The 11,716-nt window shown below is 36.1% G+C and overlaps 1 protein-coding gene across 5 annotated transcripts in view; it reads right to left on the bottom strand.

Moving 5' to 3' along the window:
* Positions 1–11,716, bottom strand: part of Abl (tyrosine-protein kinase Abl) — a 104,285-nt gene that overhangs the window by 69,759 nt on the left and 22,810 nt on the right. For 4 of the 5 annotated variants that reach the window (XM_089104490.1, XM_089104488.1, XM_089104487.1 and 1 more), the window contains exon 3: positions 1,299–1,448. The exons of the other annotated variant lie outside the window; for it this stretch is intronic. In XM_089104490.1, the coding sequence (XP_088960616.1) occupies positions 1,299–1,448 (150 nt within the window). The remainder of the gene's footprint in view (positions 1–1,298; positions 1,449–11,716) is intronic. 5 annotated transcript variants of the gene reach the window in all.

Here is an 11,716-nt window from a genome sequence, read left to right as displayed (position 1 = left end):
CGCAAAAATTACTCAAATGATGTCCCAAACCCCAAGTGGAAAAAATACCAATCAGAAGATTAACAGTTTTAAACTATTCTATTACTGTGACTCCGTGGGGCCCCCCAGAATTATAACTGCAAACAGGTTTGCACTCTTTTTTTGGTATTTTTTTAGGGGGGGGGGGGTTTAACCTCCTCTTGCTATTTTGTTTCTATTATGAAATGCATTTCCATGACAGTATGATATATGCAGGCAAAAGCATTCGATAATTTGCTTGTGTTAGCTGAACTTTGGTAAGATTGTCTTGTGGAAGACACAGATTCTTGCTTATAGAAGCTGCACTGCCAAGTGCGGAAAACCACGTAGTTACAAATAAGGGCCCAGGCTTGAACAAAGCATGCAGCACACTGAAGATCCCGGACCCTTCTTGCTGTTTGGTCGTTTGCCGACTTAAGGACTTCTATGTAGACTTCAGAAAACGTTTTAGGTCCCTGTCTACCCTGTTAGTCTTTTTTCAGGTCCTGACATTTTAAAGAACATGAAAAATGCAACATAGAACGCTACAACATTGAAGGAAAACTACCATATGGATGATATGACTGATGAGTTTAGTCGTTTTGAACTTAACTTGTTAAAATTTTGCAGGTTAAACTGTCACCCAGGGTTAGGAACTTAAATAATATTGAACTTTTTATTCATGTAGGTCATGTGGGGGATTTAGATGGGGAACAGGAAATTTAATAATCCCAAACCTGCAGCCCCTGAAACTGGCAGCTATTTGCCTTGAAGTAGTGAGCCCGAAAACACCATCGACATCTCTTGAAAAAAGACTTTTCCTGACCAGCTAGTTTTAAAACCAGAGTACCCAGTTTTATTTCCATTATTGACAAAATAATGTTTTGGCTAAAATACAGAAATCTTGTTAATGTAGATTCTGTGGGAAAAATAGAAACATCTAGTTTTAACAATAAACGGCTGTTTTCCGTCTTTCCAGAAAAACAAAATAATAACAGAACAGGCATTTGTTTTATTTGTTACCTGTTTCTATTTTCGCTTTGTTTTCAAGTGCCCTATTTTCAGTTATTAGTGTCTTTTTTCTATTGCTGATAGATAGAGGCATTGCTTCGTTTGAGGATCTATTTAGCCTTAGCAATTTTACTTTCAGCATTCCATTCACATTTTTTTTATATTTCAAAAAAACTTATCTCCCTCTTCCTTCTTGAAACGGTGCGGACTACAAATTATTTCATCGCGAATGAGGTGAAAAATAACTACTACAATTGTTAAAACAAAAATTCAGCAACTAAAACTTTTACCAGCAGAGAGACCCAAAGATGAAAGTGTACAGAGACCACCGACAGCTGGACCTTGACTGTTGGACCCAAGCGAGGTTGTATCTCCGTCAAGGGCCAAACTTTGCTGCAAATCACCAAAACCAGAGATATGGCGGTTGTTCATAAGAGCCTCTGAAAAAGCAAAAAATCACAATAAACAAACAGACCAAAGACTAAGCCCTCTGACACTAAGAAGCATCAAGATTGACTAGAGCATTTCGGTTCTGAGCGGATTTTTGAAATAAAAAAAAAATAAATGCAAAATTTTGCTTTCAAAAAAGTCCCACACTTGTGGACCGTCGTACGAGGACACAATTATATTTTTTAAATATCAAGAGTCAATACAAAAGCCTTGACAATGTAAAGAGCAATGCGTCTCTTGTGTTTTTTTCCTGTTTTTCCACGGTCACTAATTAGAATGATTAAAGACAACTGCGGGGGGGGGGGGGGTTCATTCTTAAGAAAACTGAAACATGAAGCGACCTCTTAGAAGTTAAAAGTGACCAGGGGACAACAGATCCCTTTAACCATGACACCCAGAACGATCGAAAGGTTGAAAAATGTACATCCAGGACATGCATCCCAAAGGCAAGCGTCACAATTTATATAATTAGCTCAATCTTAACAGATACATTTTAATAGAAAAGGAGGGTATGTTGCATCTTGTTAAAACCAGAATCATTCAAAGAATTTCTGAGGGTTTGGATATAGAAATTAAAACCAAGATCCCTCAATGCCCTCCAAATGTTCAGAATCTCAGTGCAAGCTGCAGACAGAATCGGTACAAGAACAAGCTAAGTCGAAGCTACAGAATTTCGGTAACGCGGGACAGAATTTATCTAGGTCCTAAATCAACGTAGAGTAGAGCCAAGCCCAAGATATGGACTGACTCAGACCAAGACGAGCCAAGTTCTAACTCATTAGTACAAAAACAATGAAAGTCCTTACTGAGTGCGAGAGCAAACTTAGTCATGATTCAATACAATATCTCGTTGATTCCGGAATCGGAGGAAAAACAAGCTGTGTCCAAACTTAGTGCGTAAACGAGCAAGTCCTAACGGCGTAAAAACGACCAAAGTCCGTTAACAAATTTCAGTTACTCGGTGCAGAAATACGGAAAGTCGTGACTAAGAGCAAAAGCAAGCTAATTCCTCTCCCCCCCCCCATATATTTCAATGACGGCGGTGCAATAACATCTTAACTCCTGATTCAGTGCAAAAACAAATCCAGTCAAAGCTGCGGAGCACAAAACTGAGCCACGTCCTGACTCATTATAAAAACCATCTGAGTCCTGACGCGCTTGACTGGAAATGAAACTGGCTATATTTACTAGACCTTTTGTATAAAAAAATTAACTAATCTAAAAACAAAGTCGTTCCAAGCATCCTATATCTAGAAGTGTCTCTAAGGACTCGTGGACAATAAAAAAAGGTTCACCGCGATAGATTCCTTACTATTCCCTAGAGTCACTTTTTCTCAAATAGTGTCACAAGCGTTTAGAACCCCATGAGCGGAGTGACAGCGCTGTCAAGGAGCACGGAAGCCTTAAAGTCCTGCTTCAACAAGGGCTGATCCAAGAAGTAGTGGCAATCCTCCTGAAAACTCAAGTTTATCACTATATCGTTACTCATCGGCGTAATGACTACAAAATTATCCTTATCCCCGGCAGAGTGCACTTTAAAGTAGTGAAAAAATTAGCTTCACTAAAAAATAATTTTTTTTATTAGACACCAACCCAGAAAAAACAGAGACATACTTTAATAAAATCTGCTACTGTGGAGTCACAGCAAAGAGAAAAAGGAGAGTTATATTCCCATACCTCCATGGTAAAAGGCTCGCTTTACTTTCTAAAGCTTCCCTCGCCAGAGATCATATCATCCCTTATCTCTGGTGAGACAAATGACCCCACCTTATAAAAATCTACTTGGTTTTAAAACCTCGTGTATGTTATTTCAAGCCGGTGAAGTGAACTAAAATTCAGATTCCACCCGAGGGTTTAGCGTTTTTGAAAATAAAATCTAAAAAAAAGACAATAAAATTTTTTAGAAAAATTTTTTGGCACGATGATCTTTTTTATATGTAACGAATTTATTAACTCGACTCTTCTCCTCGCCAATCCTAACAATATAATTTTTAAAAAATATTTGCGACAAGACAATAGTAAAATCTCACTGAAATACTTTTAACTACTTTATATTTTATTAGTAAAAGAAAGAATATACGATAATTTAATGCAGGGGCTAACTTTATCTGGACTAGAAATTAGTAAACAAAAAAAAATTCAATTGAAGGCAAAGAGCAATATTTAAACTTAAAATGAACAGAAAATAGGTCTGTATATGAGTTGGGCTTCCTCAACCTCAACCCCCCATCCTCTAAGTAAAAGTTTTAATTTTGTACCTAATGCTTAAAGAACGACTGATCAAACACAAGGGCAATTGGAATGGGATAAAAAGTAATTTTCCTAATGCTTCGATAATGGAAGAGCTTACAGATGCACAGTTACTTTAAGCAATAAGATATTCAGTCACATATTTTACAAGGTTATTGGTAAATTAAACAACTGCAATAACGCATTGACTACATTTACTACACTCTTAAATGATCTTAGTAAAGTACTATAAAACTTTAGCGTAAAGATCGGGAGACTGAGAAGGAGGAAGCGCTATCATGTATGGTATAATTTATACTAATTTTCAGTTTTAATGTCGTTCTTTACATTCACTAAAAAAAAAACATTTAACTTCTGATCGTTGATCTGATGCCAAGAGTTACACTACATATGAAATGGACTCCCTCTTAAGGCCTCAATATTTTTGAGGCCCCCCTCCCATAAAAGAATACAGGCGAATCCTCTAATAGATGATGTATAACTAGGCGATACTCTATAGCCATTAGTTTTATTGGATAAACGGTTTACATTAACGATTTATTTTTCATTGACTGAGTGTACTTTAAAGACAAATAGTACAAGTATATCGCACGTCAGTATCTATAAATAATTCTTCAATAGTTTTCAGAATTTCGTTATTTGACATAACTTTGCTAAATATCATATGTTTCGCTGAGTAACAGTTCGGCCCTGTTCAGGTCAAAATTGTTGTTTTACCACAGTAGACAGAATATACCAGTAAGCTTATCGCAGATCATTTCTGGTCTTTGTTCTCGTTGCGAACAATAAGCTCCTCTCACTTATTTCTGCATTAGCGGGAATGCGGGTTAGTCTGTTTCCGATTGTTTCAATGCACTTTGATTGAAACAATCGGAAACAGACTAACCTGCATTCCCGCTAATCTGACTTCGCCTATGTTTATATCTGCGAAAACGTTCTCCGGAGCACTCGCACCCCGGTCCGGGTTTTTATAATGGGTGAGATAGAGAATGATCATACTGGATATTTATACAGGGTTGCCGCCGAGGTTACGTTCGTACCATTTCTGGTAAATTTTAAATAAAACGATACGTTTTACGTTACGGTCCTAAAAACGTTACTTATTACGTTTTTGAATTTATGTTACAATTATGTTACGCTTTTGAATAGTGAGGAAGTTTCATTTTTTTTAGTAATCTATTTTTTTCCCCCCTGAAACAAAATCCGCTGTTACCATGTTAATTACACTGACATAAGTAACAATATTATTTCATATCGCAATCATTTAATGTTACCGAACAATCACTCAATTACTAGGATTAGATAAGACGCATGCCACTTACTCGCATAGCAAGTTGTGTTAAAAGAATCTTTTATGAGTTGACTACTGGCAATATTTTACGGAAAATAGTAATTTGGTAATATGACATAATTTCATGGTATTAAGTTGACAATTACTAGATGTCCGACTTACTACTGTACACTTGTATATTGATAGGCTATGATATTTCTTTAATTATGATGATGAAATTATTACTAGTATAACATAATAAAATTTTCTACACAATTTTGTAGTTACATTTTAAAAGTGTTTTTAGCACAGAAATAACTAGGATCTATGTAGTATTCTCTCCCTAGCAACCTCATCCCCCCTTCTGATTGGTTTGACATAATATCAGGTTATATATAAAAGTTGATCTTTTATATAGGATTATGAACAGCTGGTATTGACAAAATATATTACCCTGTACAAATGCTAAAATGTTTTTGGTTAGATTATAAGGTTTTTAGTTGGGTTTAGAAGAAATGTTCTTGTTACTTCTTAAGTTTTTCAAATCACATTGCCACATTTTGATATGAGACCCTCTCCCCATCTGGGTTTGTAAATATAGTACAGACAAGATAAATTTCAAATTATTTTCTTACCGTGTTTTTACATACATGCTATTTACATATTTCATTGGTAGGTCTGCTCACACATAAATTAGTTACGGTTTTTATTTTTTTTTATTTTGCCCATATGTATGTTAAACTTAAAAGTAGGGGGGGGTGTATTGTACTCCACGGTGCAAGGAGAAGGTGTAATAGTAGAAAATAAATAATTTAATGGTACTGAGGGGTTTGTAAAATTTTTTTCGTAAAAAAACTAATATCAATAAAAACGGTTAGTCAGAAAACTGCAACTCTACGCATGACAATTTTATGGAGTAGTTACCAGTCTTTTATTTGTGTAGAGTCTTCCAACAGTACACTTAAAAAGTGCAAGCACAACGGTAAGAGCATATCCCGAGGCTTTGTTAACTTAGGTTGTAATCTTGGATGAGATATTAAATTTTTTTTTTAATTTTAAAATATTAAATATAAGTGAAAATTTGGGGCCAAAATTCGATTCGGTTTTGCATAATTTGATCTTTTTTATTTGTTTGCCTCAACTCATCGACTTTTTATGTATATGCATTTAAAACTTATATAAATAGGGTTTTTTTGTTATTTAAAACCCAAGTACGTTTTGCACCTCTGGGATTTTTCTATGAAGATTGAATAGAGAAGAAAAAATATCTACTTGGTTTGTACTTGTGTACACGTGTTTAATTTTTTTTTTATTGTTTGACAACAACCCACATAAGTTCTTTTTAATTACCGGTACTTTTTAAACACATAAAAACAGAGCTATTTTAAAATTCTTGGGTTTGAATTTTGTTGACTCTTCATTAATTTAAATGGATATCATGCAAAATAACGGTTTTTTTGCGTAGGAACTGAATAAAACGATTGAAAAATTTTTTGTTCGATAAAATAAAAAAAAAAAAAAAAAACTCTGTCACTCGTAATTGTTTAGATTTTAATGTTGGAGCGATGCAAATTTGAAGCTCGAGAAGGTGAGACTGAGACTGAGAAAATCTAAAATATTAGACGGGAAGGGAGTGATTCAAATTATTTTTTTGGGTCTTTTTTATATTCTTGATTTATTAATAAATTTTTTTTTAAATTTAAAAATAAATAAAAAAAAAATAGGTGTTTGTAATTTTTTCTTAAAAAATATAAACAATCACGTGCTTATTTATTTTACTTTTATTTTTTACGTATTACTCATCAACCTTTGGTTTAAAACCCCAAATATGGCAAAAAAACACAACCATACCCAGAGCACCAAACTAGGCGTCTGGGGGTTTATCCCCGTCTCGGGGGGGGGGGGTTCTGGCGTGGTTGAAAGTAAAATAGCAGGAGTTGTTAAAAGTTTATGATTTAAAAAAAAAATTAAATATATACATGCAAAACATGTCTCCTCCCCCTTTAAGTACCGCTCTTGATAGCGAAATTAAGGCACCCTGCCTTGCAAAAAGACTTTCCTATCAAAAGTTACGAAAAATTTACGTTTTTAAGAGTTGGACGTTACGAAATTTTTTGGTCTGGTGGCAACCCTGTATTTATATGAACTGTGTGTTTTACTAACCAAAATGCAAGAATTCAGCACTTTCCCGTGGCGTCACCTCTTTTGTTACTAATGACAATAGATCTTTACATGTTTAGTCATTTAAATGCTTACCCTCTGAAAAAGCCGGCTACTACTGGTGCGATACGATCGCCCCTAAGGGAAAAAACACGCATGTGTAACTATCCTTCTCTGGAAAAATAAACATTTCCTATTTTGCAGAGCCGTTTTAGGGTTCTCATACTTCATTTTATAATTCTATCCAGATCGCATATCTTTTTGGGTAGGTTTACCTCTTTTTCTAAAATTATACAAATTTTTTATTTCCTAATAGCTTTCAATAAGCAACTTTAAGGATTAATCAGTCAAATTAGGCTATGTAAAAATAATTGAGTTATTTGTTTAAAAAATCAGATAAAAAACCTTGTCTAATTGATAAGTGTATTTTTTGTGTAAAATAAACCGAAGACAAGGTTTTTCATTTGAAGTATTTGGGAATTTTAAGCAGTTGGGAGTCTTTTTTTTTGGGGGGGGGGGATATAGGGATTTAAATAAAATTGTGTTGAATTTTTTATATGTTTAATAAGAAGGGATGCTCTATGACGGAAGGGCAACCTGAAAAACACAACTAGACAGTTTTTGTTAAATATTAATTAGTTGTACAGCTCTCCAAAAAAAATATAGCTCCAAAAATTATAAGTAACGAATGTTAGTGAAAGTCTATAACAATTCGAAAACCTCGTTGAGAAAACTGTCCACAGATTGAGCGAAAAAATTAAATTCCAAAGAATAAAAATGCAAATTAGGAACGGGCTCATTTAAGAAATAATTGCGAACAAGTTTTCCGTATTTACAGCTTTGTATCGCATTTCTATACCTGCTTTGAAGTTTATTTTTTAATTTTCCGCTACATTAATACGATTCTGCGTTAGGAAAAATTTGGTTTCTGTGAGCAATTAGATAATCGGTTAGTAACAATTGGTATGGCGAAAACAAGATGTATGTTACAAACTTGAAAGTGTCATTTATTGAAATTGAACAAATACTGTGTATATTGCCCTGAAGCTTTATGAATAAAAGAGAAATATTAGAGAAGAAAAGGATACAGAGACACATGCTCCGCTCACTATAGAACAGTCGAAAATCCATTACTAGCCGTAATAAAGTCCAGTTGTCTCACTTTTAGTCACTTACTGGAACAACTGGACAATTTGTTTTTCACAATTGATCGAAAAGATTGATCAAGTTGCAGATTTTTTACGCCAATAACAACAGATGGTCATCAAAAGAATGAAGACATGTTTGAAATCATAACCAAGATGTTTTCATGTGCTACATTTGCCATATTGTCACTGTGACGCCTAAAGATCGTATTTGACATTTTCACACTGCGGAGATAATTGCCAAAAACCGTTTGTTCATCTGTTCTCCAAGGGAGGATCACCAAGACAAAGTAGATCAGGGTAATGAAATTGGGACTGAATATAAACTGCCCTGCTGATTTCCTATTGAGAATGGCTTAGCTTCGGTAAGCATTTCTAAAGTAATGAAAATTTTAGATATGACCGAATAGATTCGATATAACTAAGGTATTATTGGACACTTAACATATGTCTATTGTATGGGAAAGATTTGAGTCTTGCATCCACTCCTAATGTATTAAATATACAGGGAGGAATGATGAAACCAATTACTTCTACTAACAACTCACTGCAACACCAAGCCATCTGAGGCCAACACAGCTAAGGACGCTCCTCCTCCATCCAAATCTATTCAAAACCTCCCTCTTTGCACCCTCCCAAGAAATTCCCATTTTCCTTAAATATTCTTCATCCAAAGAATGCGTCCTAGCAACTTCGACCTATCTCTAGCTATAGCCCTAGAAAGCGGGATTGAACCACATTTTTTTTTTACAAACTTACTGGTTGAGATATGGTCGATCAGTTGGGTAACCAAATCAATCCGTAGGCAACTTCTCTGGAAAACGTCTAACAAATCCTCCTTCGTTTTTTTGGTGCGTCCACACCTCGGAACCATACTCGACCACTGTCTTCACTGTAGCTTCCAGTATTCTAATCTTGGTTCGTAGGCTTATCTTTCTATTCTTCCAAACTTTTCTCAACTGAGAAAAACCACCCTTACCCTTGGCTATTCTACTTTTAATATCTTCACTGACCCCACAGTCTTTGATAAAAATCCTACCTAGGTAAATGAAGCTGTAAACTTGATCGATCTTCTCATTACCCAACATCACTCTTCACCCTCACTTATTCCTACTCTTAACGACTTAGCCTTGGTCTCAGTCTTAACGAATTAGTCTTATTCTTAACATCACTCTTGACGACTTAGTCTTCTTAACATTAATTTCAAATCTATTCTTGCACCCTGAACTCCCAAAACCTGTAAAAACTCATTCATTTTGCTAAAACTTTCATCTAGGATACTTGGATCATCAGCATAATCTAAGTCTAGGAGAGTTTTACTTCCCCAATTAATTCCATGTTCTCCAATTGCCTTTGCTGTGCTCCTTAGGACAAAGTCCATCAAAATGATCGATGTAAATGGGGATAGGACGCAACCCTTGCTTAACTCCTTATATAATACGAATCCAGCAACTAATCTCATTTCCTACCTTAACCGCAGCAATATTATTCTCATAAATAACACTAATCACTTTAATATTTTTATCTGGTAAACCATACAAGGATAGGACCTTCACTAAAGCTGTTCTATCAGCTGAATCAAACATTTGCTCATAATCTATAAAACTGAGGACAAAAGATGCTTGATGACTCAGGCACTTCTCAATTATTAATCTAAGACTGAAAATTAGGTCGATGCATCCTCTCCACTTCCTAAAACCACACTGTTCTTCCCTTAAAACTATGGCTACAGCATCTCAAAGTCTAAAAAGTATCATCATACTAAGTAATTTGCTACCTACAGAAACCAAGCTAATGCCTGTATAATTCCCACACTCCCTCTTATCACCTTTCTTAAAGAGGGGTTTAATTAGAGTTTTCCTAAAATAACTAGGTACTTCCGCATGTCTTCAGTAACTTATCTGTACATTAGACAAGATGGTAATATCGTAAGCCAAAATTTTTGTGGGAAGCAGGAGCTAGTGTCCAAGTTAACTTTTTTAGCAATCCAGAACCTATGAGAACTTTTTAAAAGAGAGAAAGAAGAAGGATCCCTTGATTGCTGCTATAAAGACCTCTATTTGAAGGGTCTACGATCGTCTGTCAGATTTGGACAGAAGTAAGAATAAATTGTCCTAGATGATCTTTTACGGTTCAGTGCTCATTCCGACCCTGTTATTGTATGAACTATAAGAACGGGTTATCGGATTCCGACAAAACTTAGTGGGTAGTAAGGACAAGTAATCTATCAACATCTTTTGGAAGTTTGTGCCCGATCCATCATCAGAGGAGGGAGATCATTAGATTCACTTCATCAGGAAATTATCCAGAAAAAAACTATCGGACCCCGCAGAAACTTGGTGGGTAGTAGGAAGTAACGTAAAGCTTATACTTTCCGGGAATCAGGCTCCGATCCGACGTTTGGAAGGGAAGAGCTAAATTCTCGTCATATGGACATTTGCCAAAATAAACCACTGGTTTCAGCCAAACTTGACTGAGAGGAAGAATAAATGTCTTAGTTGTGTCTTTTGAAGAACCAGTGCTCACTGTGGTCTCTCTGTATGTGTGTGTGTGTGGGGGGGGGGGGTCCTTAAATATTGTCATCAAGACATCTAAGCAAAAGAGGATACGGGATATCAGACAAACATGGTCAGAAGCAAGAGCAAGTGTCCTGGTTGTGTCTTTTAGGATCATCTTCCTATTTTGAACTCTGCTGGGCGGAAGGATCCTAGATTTCAATCATCATGAAATCTCACAGAACAAGTGATGAGATCTCAACAATCGTGGTGGGGATTAAGAGATATTCCCAACCTATATCACTGTGGATCAGAATCCAACCAATACTTTGTGGGATAACACTTGGCTTGATGTAAGTATAAGTAACCTAGCTGCACCTTTTGGAGTTCGTACCCTGTCCGATCCGTGCGGAGGGAGGGTGTCATCAGATTTGTGTCAAAATGTTAGAGTGTCGCAAAACTGATGTCACCAAAACAATAACCAGGGGGGTTTGTCAGATCTCAACCAATCTTTACCAGAAATAACATTTGATGTGCTATGTCTGCCTTTTTGAAGTTAGGAATCAACAATGCTCACTGGGGGAGGATGAAGGGCTGGCCCTAATCTCTTGTGGTCAAGACATCGTTAGGAGCGCTTGTCAGATGTCAACCAAACTCATTGAAGAGTAAGATCTAGTGTCTTAATAGTGTTTTTAGGGAGTACTGGCTCGTTCTGAAAGCAACTGGGGGACAGGGGAGGAGGATTCCAAAATGCTTGACATCAGATGGGTAGTAAAACGGGAGATCAGATTCCAACCAAGCTTGGAGGGAAGTATGGAGTTGAGCTCGTTCTTATGCCGATTACAAGAGCTCATTTGGTCCGCATCTGACCCAATTTTCTTTGGAGGGGGGTTGGGGTTGAGGATGTCTAATTACTAGGCGAGTCGGTGGAATTTATT

The sequence above is a fragment of the Artemia sp. Qi Xiang Cuo genome, chromosome 18 (assembly GCF_049724085.1).
Source record: "Artemia sp. Qi Xiang Cuo chromosome 18, ASM4972408v1, whole genome shotgun sequence".
Lineage (NCBI taxonomy): Eukaryota > Metazoa > Arthropoda > Branchiopoda > Anostraca > Artemiidae > Artemia > Artemia sp. Qi Xiang Cuo.
Note: the sequence above shows the minus strand (reverse complement) of the source record. Positions and strands in the feature narration are given on the sequence as shown.